Here is a 15,011-nt window from a genome sequence, read left to right as displayed (position 1 = left end):
TCAAAAATGGATATATACTCTTGACCTATGAAATGTTGTGTATGGGGCTGGAGAGATGGCTCAGTGGTTAAGAGCACTGCTGCTCTTCCAGAGGACCTGGGTTCAATTCCCAGCACCCATATGGCAGCTCATAACTGTCTGTAACTACTGTTGGAGGGGATCTGATGCCCTCATATAGACATACGTGAAGGCAAAACACCAACGTACAAAAAATAAAAAGAAATGCTGTATATGGTCTTAGGACATTCCTAGAACCTTGCAGCCCACCTGATTAAGGAAACTTCTTTTCATTTACTGATGGGAAATTGAGGCTCTGAGGAATTGGATTAGATGACTTTGTGAGCAAAGAGTGAGACACAGCCCAGCCCTGGAGAGAGACTGATGAACTGGGGATGTTCAGGGGAGCAGGCTGCAACAAGAGCTAGTGTAAAAACCAAAGGGTGTCTGTGGTAGGGATGGGAGTGTCACGAGCTCCTCAGAGTTTGTGAGGAAACATTTAGACTCTTCCCTTTGGCTTTGAGGGGTAGCTTCAAGGAAAAAAAGAAACCTCTGGGGGCTCAAGAGATGGGTCAACAGTTAAAAGTATGCACTGCTCCTGCAGAGGACCTGAGTTTGGTTCCCAGCACCCGATCAGGCAGCTCACAACTGCCTGTAACTCTAAACCTAGGGGGATCCTATGCCTCTCTGGTCTCAGTGGGCACTTGTACTCACATGCACACATTCAGACACAGGCACACATGAATACATATAACTTAACAAAAAAGAAATGAAGTGTCAGACACAAACCTCACTGGTGGAATGTGCTGTCTTAGGAGAGACAAAATTCCCTATCATTTGATTTTTTCGAAGATACAGAATTCCTTGTAGAAAGGACTTTAGCATCCCAAGGACCTGCTTGGGTGGCCAGACTGAACTTACTTGTGTAACTTTACAAGGCTATCTCAATTTTTCCCTAGCCAGAAGGAAGCCCAGGTCTTTCATTGGGGTCAGGGAGGAAGAACAGAAAGTTTGAGATGACAGAACATTAAGTCCAAAGGTGTGTGGGGTTGTAGTGAGAGAAAAGGGACTTGGAGACAACACTGGTATTCAAGAATGACAGCTAGTATAAAGCGGTGTGCTAGTGACCTGATGTGGTGGCAGGTGACCACAGGACGGAAAGTGGAACTGGCCAGTGGGCAGCTGAAGATAGAGGATCAGAGTTATAGGAGGTAATGGTGTGAGACTGATAAAGGAGTTTTCTAGAGAGATGATCTAACTAAAAATATTATTTTAAGATAAGGTCTCTAGCTATATTGCCAAGACAGGTCTTGAAGCCCTGGATTCATGTGACCCTTCTGCATCACCCTCTGGAGTAGCTGGAACTACAGATTGCATTTCTGGTCTGACTCTAATTTAATTTTAAGAAGGGGTACATTTCCAGCCGAAAACAGTATAGCATGTGCAGAAGTCAGAAGAGTAGGGCTGAGCTCAGTGTGGAGAGGGTACAATTCAAAAGATGGAGGAAGGAAGAGTGAGTGAGAGGAGAGTTAAAGAAGACCCCGGGAAGAGAAGGCTTCAAGGAAGATGGGTGATTGATACAAACAAGGTTCTGTTTAACTCTGACTTCCCCTTTATACTCTGGCAGGCAAATTATAGACGGTTTATTTTGGCAGCAGCATAGTGTCCTATGAGTTATGAAGTGCTTTTAAATTAGTGTGGGTATTTCTTAAATAGGACTTTCTAAAATACCTCTTAGAAAATATATCTGTAATCTTGTCTCTCCCAACTCCTCCACCATGAACTAGAGATCACTTTCCTTTATATTTAATGAGTCCCTTTCACCTACTCACTTTACAAAGGTGATTCCTGATGTCCAAACATGGTTAAGTAAGAAATGGATATTGAGATAATGTCATGTGCCTGACACACCTTCATTAAAGACTCAGCAGCAGAATTCTGGGTTTTATTTCTTAAAGCAATATCTCAAAGACAAATCAAACAACGAATCGGACTTTAAGAAATAACTCTTGAGAGTTAAAATGAAACTGAGATCAGTCTCCAATACCTTCAACCTGGGGGTCCACATAGTGATGAGTGCAGGAGCTGGGAGTCCATACAAGGTTGAGTGGGGAGGTGGGGTCCACACAAGGATGAGTGGGGAGCTGGGGGTCCACACAGGATGAGTGGGGAGGTGGGGTCTACACAGGATGAATGGGGAGGTGGGGCCCACACAAGGGTGAGTGGGGAGGTTGGGTCCACACAAGGATGAGTGGGGAGGCGGGGTCCACACAAGGATGAGTGGGGAGGCGGGGTCCACACAAGGATGAGTTGGGAGGTGGGGTCTACACAGGATGAGTGGGGAGGTGGGGTCCACACAAGGATGAGTGGGGAGGTTTGGTCCACATAAGGATGAGTGGGGAGCTGACAGGTGAAATCTATGAACTCTGCTTCCAACAGTGACACCAGTGAAGGAATGTTTGTAAGTGAGGAACAGTAGACACTGTGGCTTTTCCAAGCAAGCCTAGCTACCATTTAAAAGAGTTCTGAGCCATGCAGTGGTGGCACACGCCTTTAATCCCAGCACTTGGGAGGCAGAGGCAGGCAGATCTCTCTGAGTTAGAGACCAGCCTGGTCTACAGAGTGAGATCCAGGACAGGCACCAAAACTACACAGAGAAACTCTGTCTCAGAAAAAAAAAAAAAGAGTTCTGAAATGTTAACTTCAGAAGCTAAACATTAAAAACAAAAAGACCCTTTCTTCCATGGTAGAGGACCTCATTGGAATGACAATGGCAGAGACGGCTGGTCCGGCATTTTCTAAAATTTCCTTTCTGTTTCAGACTTCCGGACTAGGATACTGACGTGCATGTTAGGAAAAGAAAAAAAAAAAACATGAAGCACAATGCAGTTTAAGGATGCCAGTGCTTTAAAACTCTTCTCTAGACAGGAGATCGCACAGTGCTGAGTCCCCAGCTCTGCAGTGATCAACAGTATGTCTATCCAAACTTGTGGTCCCTCTGGGAGAAGAGGTTTCTAGTGCAAACTTGGGAGTCTCTACAGACCTGAAGGATGCCCCCCAATCAGGCAGTCTACCTCATCACACATCACAGGGGAAGAAATAAGAGCTGGAGAGAAATGCTGTCTTGATCAGGCTGGTTTTACCTTCTGCTGTCCCCCCAACCCCCACTCTACCACCCCTCTTACCCTGCTGGGAAAGGAGAATGGGAAAGAACTCAAGCCTCCTGTCTCTACAAATGAAGCAGAATGGGTTTGGATGAATAGAATCCCTTTTGATTATATTCATGTTGATGCAATGTCAGCCATGCTGCTTTGTAGAGTTGCGTTTCACATTCAGGTGTATGTGACTGAATTCTGCAGTCAAATGCTCTACCACTGAGCTATACCTCCTTTTTTATAATTTATCTTCATTTCATGTGCATGTATGTCTGTGTGAGGGTGTCAGAGGCCCTGGAACTGGAGTCACAGACAGGTGTGAGCTGCTATGTGGGTGCTGGAATCGAACCCTGGTCCTCTGGAGGTGCAGCCAGTACTGCAAACTGCTGAGCCATCTCTCCAGCCCCATGACTGAATTCTGGAGGAAGATTCTTACATGTTAAACTGGAATTCATGGAAATACAATAGTCTCTATAGTTTTGCTTTCTTTAGTTTGTTTCCCAATGTAACTTGGGACTAAAATAGTAAACAGAAAACTCTAGAAACAGCCAATTCCTACGTTTTAAATTTTGTGCCATTCCGGGCAACCTTGTGTTCTGAGGACCACTGCTATGGTGCCACAGTGCTATGCTGAAGCAGCCTTCATGCATGATAATGCCTCTGAGGCACAGGAGCAGAAATGCCCAAAAAGTCAGATCTGCTACAGAGGGCTTTCATTAAATGAAAGGTTAAAACTGTGTAAGGTATTTTGAGAGAGAAAGAGACCAGATTCTTGTAACTTTCATTATGCTATATTGTTGGGTGGTTCTACTGTATTACTGCCTTAATCCCTTATTGACCCTAACATGTGAGAAACACTTTATTATGGGCACATATGAACAAGAAAAAGTAGCATGTCCAGACACTGCTCAGCTCATGCTAATATTGAATATCCTAAGACATCCAGTGAACATCAGAGTTTAGTGACACGAGGCACTGTATAGTATCAGCTGTTCGCTCAGGACTGAGGCTGAGTGGAGCAGAGGCTCAACACTGTCACTCAGTGACATTAGAGTCTCATACTGGGGAAATATCAATTTTCAAGGTATCATTTCTGAATCCTGAATTCATCACTTTCACAACATCTTAGGTCCAAAACTATAAGTTGAACTATCATAGTCTGAGGGATATCTGTACATGTTTGGGTGCTATCCAAGGAGTCTTACAATCATTCCCATTAATGCAGCCCCCTTCTGGTACAATATTCCATCCCATATGGAAATATATCATGTGCACTGTTTCCTTACAGTTGTTACTCACATGCAGGGACTTTTGTGTGTAGAGGCTTTAGGCTGACAGAATGAAGCCAGCCTTATTAAGAGAGGAGAGAGTCCACGCTGACAGTGGCAGTGCACACCTGTGCATCCTGCCACCAGTGGGGGATGAAGCAGGAGGGCCAGGAGCCGAAGACCAGTCTAGGCTACATAATGAGAACATATTTAGAAAGGGGGTTGGGGATGGGCTGAAGGATGCTTAGTCTGTAGGTCACTTGCCTTGCAAACATGAGGTCCTAATCTAGGTACTCAGAACCTATGTAAAAATCCAGACATGGTATCTCCCTCTTGGAAACCCAGTGGTAAGTATGTGGAGACTGAAGGATCCTTGAGGCTCACTAGCTACCTAATCTAGTCTAATTGGTGAGCTCTAGGCCAATGAGAAACCCTACCTCAAAGGAGGTGAACAGTGTTCCTGAGATTGACACCCAAGGCTATCCTCAGGCTTCCACTCACTGTGTGTACATGTACATAAGAACACATGCTGCAGGCCGCAGGAATATATCATAAGAACTCAGCTGGTTATGGCAAAGTCACTACCTGGAGGAATCAGGGAATTCCTCCAGAGGAAGCCAAATCCCAAGGAGTTTTTGGTGTTACTTGGCTTGTTATATATCAGCTGTCTTCTGTTATGAAAGTCATGTGTGCCTTCATAGTTTTCCCAATTGACTTTCCCCTAAGAAGGGCTAACAGTGTGGACTGATCACTCTCTGGATATACACATTCCAGGTATTTGGAGAACAGCCTCAGGAAAGGCTTTCTCTGGAATCAGATATCTCCCTTGGCCACTTTCAAGGACTAGCAGTAATAACAGTCCACATGCAAGTCTCCTGATTTAAGGTAAATTCCACAAGGAGACACCGCCTAGGTCAGGTGGACGTTAAGTAATAGCTTTACACAATTCAGCTCGGACCCCTCTTTCTTACAGCCTTACTAACTTTATAGACCACTAACTCCTTACCTAACCACTTCTAGGAATATTTAGATAACCTTCTGCGCTGACAGCTATGCTCAGCCAGAACCCCAGTTCAAGCTTCCCTGTAATTATCATCATTAGCAGCATCCGGCCAGGTCCATCCCCAGTTGGAGGAAAGTACCTTATCAGAGATACCTCTGTACTCTCAAAGAACAGACTTAGTCATCCAGGCTACCTGTTTGAGAAGGCCTGGTGGATGTGCCAATTAAGCCTTACTTCCTCCTTTCCCAAACCTTACCTCCAGTTCCAGATCTCCTTTTAACTATCATCAGAGGCATCTAGCTGTACACAGGTTGCCTAGCAACTGAGCACACTTTCCCCCACCCTGCAGAAAAATGGCAGATAGCTTGGACAGATAGGAGCCACAGGAAAAAGAAGACAGTTTTATTTTCTCCCATTGACCTAGCAACTTATAGATTCTTAACATTTTCTACCAATCACGTTTAAGATTATAGTTGAGCACATAAGAGCCCTCTTCTTAGATATTACCCGAATTTAGCCTTTAGTTAATTCATTTCCCCATTGGTCACTTCCCTCTGGGGATGCAAATGATAATTAACGGTTATTGCCTCTCTATGTGATTCTTATCACCTCTCCGTTTGACCCTGGAAGCCTGGCTTTATATACCAGGACTTCCAGGGCACGGAGGGACGGAGAAGAGAAAAGAGAATGGAAGAACTAGATGGGTAAGAACTTGAGAGGAACAAACTGAGATGGGGAAGAATTAGATTGAAGGGCTAGAGGAGAGTACCAGAGGAATGAGATGGAAGATGAGGAAGAGTCAGATGGGGAAGTATTAGCTGGGTAAGAACAAGATGAAAAGGACCTAGATGAGGCAGAGTTAAGACAAGAGAATTAAGACAGAACTTAGAGGGAGCAGTAAATAAGTATAGAGAGAAATCATCCAAGAAAGGAGTTAGACATGAGAACAGAACTGAAGTTGGGTATAAAGGATGTTATGCCAGAGGAATTAAAGCAAGTGGACTATACAGCTCGGTGTGCTGAGATTCTATTTCCTGAAAATAGTCCTCGCCGTTAGTAGTTCTCTCTCCTGAGCCCCTGGGATGTATAATATTAAGGCTGGTCCCTCTAATATTATACAAGAAACACACACATACATATATATACATACATGCATAAAATGAAAAAGAGTATAATATGCTGTTTCCTGGGATACCAACTGTGGTGGCTATACTTGGTTGTCAATTTGACTACATCTAGAACTAAAACCCAAAAGTGGATGGCACACCTGTGAGGGATTTTTGCTTAATTTGAAGTAGGAAAAATCTATTTCTAATCTAGATCTTTGAAGCAAGAAGACACACCTTTAATTCAGATATTTTGAGCTGGGAAAAGACATGCCTTTAATCCAGATCTAATCTGGACCATATCTTCTGCTGGAAGCCTATATAAGGACATGGAAGAAGGAAGCTTTTGCTCTTTGCCTGCTTGCCCATGACTTGCTACCAAGTCCATTTCTTCACTGGCATTACAACCTGCTTCTTTGGGATTCCAGCGTCTACTGAAGACCAGCTCAGACATCCAGCCTTGTGGACTGAGCAAGCAGTCCACATCCATGGCCTCAGGGTCAGTTCCTGCCTCCAGGTTCTTGCCCTGCTTGGGTTTCTGTCATGACTTCCTTTGATGATGAACTGTGTTGTGGAAGCATACGCTGAATAAACTCTTTCCTCCTCAAGTTGTTTGGTCAAGGTGTATCGTCACAGCAATAGTAACCCTAACTCGGACACCAACTACTTCAGTGTCTTCAGAGTCACAGAAGGTGATGTGTTCCTGCAAGATTCCCTATGGAGGGCTGACACTATGGTTAGCATTCTAGTACATACTATCCTTTCATTCCTCACCAAGTAGCTTACTCTATTTTTTTTTTTTTTAATGGTTCTTTATCATTGTGGGAAAGACAGAAAAATTCAAGAGCTGAGGACTCAAGATACAGCCAGGGTGGCCTTCAGGAACACTCGCCTACAGCTCCACTGGTAGGGTATTTATTAATATATATATATATATATTTATTAATATATATATATAAAATAAGTTTCAGATGTTTAGAATACTTTTGTAACAGTTATCAACCAAAGATTGGAAATTTTCAGAAAAAATACCACGTATTGAATATTGTGACACTTTTCATTGTCATTATTTGCTAAATAATATTTTGTAACAATAATTTACATGACATTCATATTATATTAGGCATTGTAAGTAATCTATAGATGACTTAATATATATGGGAAAGTAGGTGTAGGTCCCATGCAAATACTCTGCCATTTTATGTAAGAGTTCTGGGCAGCCACTCATCTTGGGGTCTGAAGGAAGTCCTGCCCCCATGCCCCCTCCACATGCACACGGGACAAGTATTTACACAGGTTTGTTAGGAAATGGGGAGGAAGAACCAGTTATTTACACATGTGGTTGCTTTCGTTAAATCAAAACTGGACTTACATTCATTTAGTAAAAGTTGGCTAGACATTAGTTTCTTTTGATTGTAGGAGCCCACAAAGGTTTCCTAGTGAGATCTGAGCTTGCTTTACATAGCAGGGCAGCATTAGGGGATGGCTTGATCACGTGCATGGTCACCAGGTGCCTGGCATGGTCTGCACTCGGCTGTGCTGGGGGGAGGTCTTTTGCCCCACCCCTTGGCATCCCTTTAAAAAGCCCTTTGGAAGAGGGAGAAGGGGCTGGTGGATTAGGATCTAAGCCCTCCCGGGCTATCCTGTGTTTCTAACTATCTCTCTCCTCTATACTTCCATTCACGTACTTCTTACTTCTCCCTCCTCAAGAGTATCCTGGAGGAAAAAGAGGGAGCAGGTCTCCTTCATTCAATAAAACAAGAAGGGGTCTGGGGAGATGGATCAGTTGGTAAAGTGCTTGCAGCTCAAATATGACTACCTGAGTTTACTCCCTAGAACCTCTATTTTAAAAAAGCTAGCACAGTGTGGCTGTGCACTTTTATTTCCAGTACTCAGGAGGCAGAGGCAGGCAGTTCTCTGCGAGTCCAAGGCCCACCTGATCTATATAGGAGACCCTATTTAAAAAAAAAAAAAGGCTGTACATAGTACATTACACATGGTAATTCAGTGCTGAGGAGGGGGACACAGGCAGATCCTGGGGAATTCCTAACAGCCAGGCAGGCTAATCCACTTAGCAAGCTTCAGGTCAATGAAAGAAATAGTCTGGCACTGAAAGAATGACACTTGAGGTTGTCCCTTGACCTCTACAAGCATGCACACATGTGCACCTGCACACACACACACACACACACACACACACACACACACACACACACCTTGCCCGAAAGTCAGGAGGGGCAAGAAGCTAAGTTCTTTCTTGGTAGCTTACTCTAGTTAGCAATCTCACCCTAACTTTCTGCCAAGGTTGTAGCAGCTAGAACAACAGGGACGGATCTATCAGGAATACTGGATGGAGGTTGGGCCTTCTTCCTTCCGTCAGTCCTCTGAGGATAGAGAAGGCAGAGCAAGAAGGTGACAGAGGAGCTGATCCATCCAGAGAGTTCTGCCCCTCCCACCTCCCACCCAGCTCCCCTTCTCAGCTGAGGCTACCTGTGTGGCTCACACTTACTTAGCTGCAGCGTCCTTTCTCAGCTGTTCGTGTTTCATGAGGAGGTTCTTCCGGTCTCGGAAGGCTTTTCTGACCTTGTATCCTTTGTAGACAGCTTGGATTTTGAAGGCAGCAATGTCTTGTATAGCTGCGATGGACAGGGCACCATGTTCCAGCATGAACTGGATCACCTCATGGCGCTCACCAAGCAATGCATAATCAAGGGGTGTGTACCTGAAGCAAGAGGAAGATTGGTTTTGAATGGACTGTGATTCAAGGCACAGAGAAACTACATTAGCATCTGGTAGAAAGATGCTTGTTCTACCATGGGCTATTTTGCAGGCAAAACCTTCCAGTCTGCTCTCCTTTCTTCTCTAAGGAGAAACAAAACAAAACAAATAAGAGGCTGGAGGCTCACCTTTGCGTGGCTGGGCTCTGGGAGCTGGCTCACAAGACAGAGCAGTGGTTCTCAACCTTCTAATGGTTGTGACCCTTTAATACAGTTCCTCATTTGTGGTGACCCCCAATCATACACTTATTTTATTGCTACTTCATAACTGTAATTTTGCTACTGTGATGAATTGTAATGTAAATATCTGGTATGCAGGATATCTGATATGTGACCCCTGTGAAAGGGTCATTTGACCCCCAAAGGGGGCATGACTCACAGGTTGAAAACCACTGAGCTAGAGGCTATAAGAACACATGACTACTTCCCTTTCTCCCATGTGCCAAGTGATTCCCTACACCTCTTTGGAAAGGCTCTCCGAATTATTTTTCTGTAATTATTGATAATTAGTGCTTATGAAAAGAAGCCTATTTCCAGACGGGGGGACTGACTTCATGATACTGAGGGTCCCTGCAAGTCACTGCAGGTGAGCGGGATTGTTGATTAAATGGTGTTGGTAAAGCCAAGTAGCCACTTGGGTAAAAGAGATTTTTTTTTTTGTTTGCTTGTTTGAGACAGGGTTTCTCTGTGTAGCCATTAAAGCTATGTGTGACCATACCCATCTAGAAAGAGACCCGTATATTGCTTCATATAGCAAAATAGTACAGATGGAGCAAAGATCTACACATAAAAAACCATGCAGGTACTAGAGAATCCATGGAAGACTGAAGGAGACCCTAATAGTAAACAGGAAGTCCTTTCTAAAAAAGTGATATGAGGCCGGGCGGTGGTGGCGCACGCCTTTAATCCCAGCACTCGGGAGGCAGAGCCAGGCGGATCTCTGTGAGTTTGAGGCCAGCCTGGTCTACAGAGTGAGATCCAGGAAAGGCACAAAGCTACACAGAGAAACTCTGTCTTGAAAAACCAAAAAAAAAAAAAAAAAAAAAGTGATATGAAACTTAAAAATAATAAAACCAGTAAATGTGACTAAGTAATAAAACATTACAAGGAAAACCATCATTTAAAAAAGACCAGTGAATATATTATTTAAATGGTACATTGTAGTTGGTGTTTTTACTCTTTGGGCCCCACAACCTAGCTCCCAAATAAATACATGGAGACTTATTCTTACTTATGAATGCCTGGCCTTAGCTTGGCTTATTTCTAGCTAGCTTTTCTTAACTTAAAAAAGCCTCTGGGCTTTCCCCTTTCTCTATTCTATATGTCTTTCTTTCCTTTTTACTCCATGGCTGGTTGTGTGGCTGGCCCCTGACGTCATCCTCTCCTCCTTTTCTCACTTCTCCCTTCTCTCCTCTCTCTCTTCTTCCTTTTATTCTGCCTGCCAGCCCCGCCTATCCCTCTCCTGCCTAGCTATTGGCCATTCAGCTCTTTATTAGACCAATCTTTATTAGATGTTTTAGGCAAAGTAACACAGCTTCACAGAGTTAAACAATGTAACATAAAAGAATGCACCACATCTTTAACTAATATTTCACAGCAGTGTGCATTTTAAGATGAGATGGGATAAAAGAACAAGGACTGAAGTAAAATAATCTCTGGATGTTGGCAGTAATGTCACTTCTAACCTCAGACCTGATCTTTTGGGGTCTTAGCCATCCTCATCTGTTAGAGAAATGAATGGGGAAAGTGGATAGTGAATGGAAAGGGGCTTATCCTGTGTCCGGCACGCAGCAGTCCCTACATGTCAGCTGCTGCTCAGGACCCACACTGCAGCAGGGTTTATGGTACCATAGTAACCGGCCATAAACACTTCCATAGGACCCAAGCTCACATTTACTCAGTGACAACTGCATACTCAGGCCACGTACACAGGGTGACTGAGGTAGTCAACACAATCATAAACCATGAGCTGACTTAAGTGGGGAAAAAGGATATGATGATACGGATATAAGATTAGAATCAGAAAATCACATAATGACTACTGAAAAGAAAATCTCACTTCAAAACTTACTTAACAGTCACAGTAAGGCATAAAAGGAAGAGATTTTTGGAATAAGGGTGGATTGGTTGCTTCAGGAAGGAAACTGAATTCAGAGCCTGTGTTGGGTGAGTCACAGATCCATGTATGGTTTCCTTACTGAAGCCTCAACAACTGAACAACAACAACAACAACAACAAAACGATCATTTCAGAACACCTCAATTTGGGAAACAGAGGCCCATAAATAAGTAGTCTCAAACAATATTTATAAATAGATGTTATTTTGTAAATTCAGAAGAACTAAGAATCTCTTCTGACTGCACATCCACGGATGAAGAGGTGATCAGAGAGCCACTCAACATGGGGCAGTGATGTCAATTGACCTTTAAAAGTCACTAAATGCGACATCTTCATTTCATAAATAAATAGAGACCCAGGACAATTAAGCAACTTGCTGACAATTATGCAACCAGTTTGTACAGAATGTAGATTATAACTAATTGCAAGTAGCTCCCAGTTTGGTAAAACCTCCTCTTCTATCAGCTATTGAATGCATTCCAGTAGAACAGAACTGCTTATGAGATCAATTTGCATACAACCCGTGTATTTAGTAAGCCTAACAATTTTTCTGTAAGTACTAATATGTAGTATCTATCACAAAAATCTGGACTGGGAATGAGGAGCCTGTGTGACCCTGGGCCGTCAGTTAACTTCTCTGAGTTTGTTTCTTCACCCATAGGACAGGGTGAAAAAACGAGGAGGGAAACGCAGATCGCTTAGGCTATCCTGGATTGAAACTTAACATCTTAAATACTTTTATTATGAAAAAATCGTATTTTCATTAAGAGATATTTCAAGTATAAAATATTCAGAAGAAATGCAACAATTTTCCATACTTTCAAAACCCAAATTTAAGAACCAGAAAGGTTTTTTTTTTCTTTTTGCGATGTTTACTTCTGTGGTAGTTTGAATATAATTGGTCCCCATAATCTCATAAGGAGTGGCACTATTAGGAGGTGTGGCTTTGTTGGAGTGGGTGTGGCCTTGTTGGAGGAAGTGCGTCACTGTGGGGGCGGGCTTTGAGGTTTCCTGTGCTCAGGATACCGCCCAGTGTGTCAGTTGATTTCCTGTTGCCTTCAAGATGCAGGACTCTCAGCTCCAGCACCACCTCTGCCTGCATGCTGCCATGCTCCCCACTATGATGGACTGAACCTCTGGACTGTAAGCAAGCCATCACAAATTCCTTTATAAGAGTTGCCATGGTCATGGTGTCTCTTCACAGCAATAGTAACCCTAACTAAGACAACTTCTTTCAATTTCTTCCTTTTAATTTTTTGCTTAAGTATTTTAAGGCAGATTGTGCAGTCCTGTCAGTCTATTTCTATGTGTCTCATCATTCATCTACACATGATATAGGCACAGCCACAAGGATCATTATGCTAACAAAATTAGCAGGAATTTCTTAGTAAAATACAACTCACAATTCCTCAACTGTCACAAACATGTCTTCTTTTAATCATTGATTTATTCAAATTGGAATTTTTAATCAAATCAACCCTAGTTTCAGAGAGACATAATCCAAATATCTAGCCAGGTTTCAAGATTAAAGCTTACGTCTAGTGTTTAAGCAACTGACCATGGTGTTGTTATTACCATTCTATCCCAAATTCCATTTAGCAACATTCAAGCATTGTGAATATTCCCGTTGACACGAGAGAGTGGCTGTCAGATAGCTATTGACTGAGAGACGGCAGAAGTTGGCAGAAATGATGTCTATTTGGGGGACATCACTTGGTCAGTGTCTATGCACAAGAAATAGAAATTGGCACTACACTGATGGTAACCAGCCAAGAAACTGTGTAGACACCGAGAAGAGATAACATACAATTGGACTTGCCACATGGGAATGGGCTGACGAGTTCAGCAGAATGCTCAAACCAGAATGTCAATAAACATAAGCTGCAGTACCAGCTTCTGACACGTGTGTATCAAGGTGCATGGCTGGGAAAACACCGAGACAGACTGAGGGACGGCCACTCTCTCCAGGACATTTTTTCATCGTTTCTTTACAAAGAGATCAGCTAGGAAATAAACACTGTTAGAGTAAATTCTTCTTTTTAATCACTTCTGCACTTCACAGACACTAATAGATTTTGTGATTGGCGTTAGGAAATAAGCATCTTCTTTTTAATTAATTGATTGATGCTGCTGCTGTGCATATGCATGTGTGTGAATATGGGTGAGCAAGTACCATGGTACAATGGAGAGCAGAGAACAACTTCCAGGAGCTGGTTCTCTCCTTCTACCGTGGACTCTGGAGTGCTTTTACCTGCTAAGCCATCTTTCTGGCCCAGAAGTTCTTCAAATAATTCACTAATTTGGGAAATTCTTATCTTTCCCTTCTGTTTTTCATTTGGAACTTAAAGAGAGGCACCTTCAGTTTTCTTGTTAACACAGAAAGACTCTGGAAGACGTTTGAAAGCCTGATCATAAACTTAGTCACCACCTACAATTTACTAGAATCTTCCCAGAGCCAAGATCCTCAGAATCTGTCCTGCATAGACTTCCCTTTGTATCTGGTCCTTTTCCTACCCATGCTGGGGATGGAGCCCATAGCTTAGCACGTAGTAGGCAGGCAGTCGAAACTGAGCTACACTCCCACCATGTCTGAGCCTTTGTATTGGGCCAGAGTCTTTGAGTGACAACCCTAGCATATCTTCGTGAACCATATTATTCAAGAAGGCAGTATTTATAGATATTTATAGATGGTCAGCTTTCATCTCGGCTTCTCCATGTTTTCAGACACATGACAGCAGCCTCTTGTCCACTAACTAACTATATCCTCACCACTAATAGAAACAGTTTGAATATGTAACTCATCCTGCTCATCTAGATGAATTCCTGGGCCTGGTCATTCAGGATTTCACTGGCCATATGTTAGGCACAAACTTAAAGAAGGTCCTTTTCCCAATCTGTAAATGTGAATCTGTCATAAGTAGTACCCAAAGTTTTGGGCAAGTGCAAAACTGCCATGGTTCTAAGTGAACACTACATGGAAATGTGCTCTTTCCTCTGGCTCAGGACTGCTTGGTACAATGTTTCCTTATGAGTATACTTACTATTTCTGAACCAATATCTCAACTTGAGATTTTTTTTTCATCTGAAAGGAAGGATGTGAGATGAACAACACTATACTCCCCTTCTCAATCAATAGCTTACCTCTCCTCATTGTTCTCCATCTGATTAGGGAAAGCAGCAAAATCCAGCAGTAATTTAATTGCATCAAGGTAGCCATTATTACAGGACCAGTGCAAAGCTGTCCGTCCCTGCAAGTATAAACAAATCAACTGTACTGGAGTAAGCAATTTAAGCACATGATAACACAGAAGAAACAATTTCCCCTCAGATTGATTAATAATAAAGAAGGGATACTGTGAAGTACGTAATAGAGAAAAAAGATGCTTCTTAACCACAGTGATCACAATGAACATGTTTGTCAAAGGGCATCATGCACTGTCCATGGTGAGACCTGAGGAGGAATCGAAATCGCTCAAAGAATAGTCCAACCAAGAATGCAAACTCTGACTTTCACTGCAAGAAAACAGAAGGCAAACCCAATTTAAGTCAAATTCAATAAAATAAATGGTGGGATGGCTATTCTTGGT

General features: G+C 42.9%; 1 protein-coding gene across 4 annotated transcripts in view; it reads right to left on the bottom strand.

The window, feature by feature from the left end:
* The window catches only part of Invs (inversin), a 66,356-nt gene that overhangs the window by 22,529 nt on the left and 28,816 nt on the right, over positions 1-15,011 (bottom strand). For all 4 annotated transcript variants that reach the window (XM_059254333.1, XM_059254335.1, XM_059254332.1 and 1 more), the window contains exons 8-9: positions 14,566-14,672; positions 9,039-9,251 (exon numbers count right to left, since the gene is read on the bottom strand). In XM_059254333.1, coding sequence (XP_059110316.1) covers positions 9,039-9,251; positions 14,566-14,672 — 320 coding nt within the window. The remainder of the gene's footprint in view (positions 1-9,038; positions 9,252-14,565; positions 14,673-15,011) is intronic.

Source organism: Peromyscus eremicus, chromosome 2, assembly GCF_949786415.1.
Source record: "Peromyscus eremicus chromosome 2, PerEre_H2_v1, whole genome shotgun sequence".
In the NCBI taxonomy this organism is placed as follows: Eukaryota; Metazoa; Chordata; class Mammalia; order Rodentia; family Cricetidae; genus Peromyscus; species Peromyscus eremicus.
This window is presented reverse-complemented; position numbering and strand designations above follow the sequence as displayed.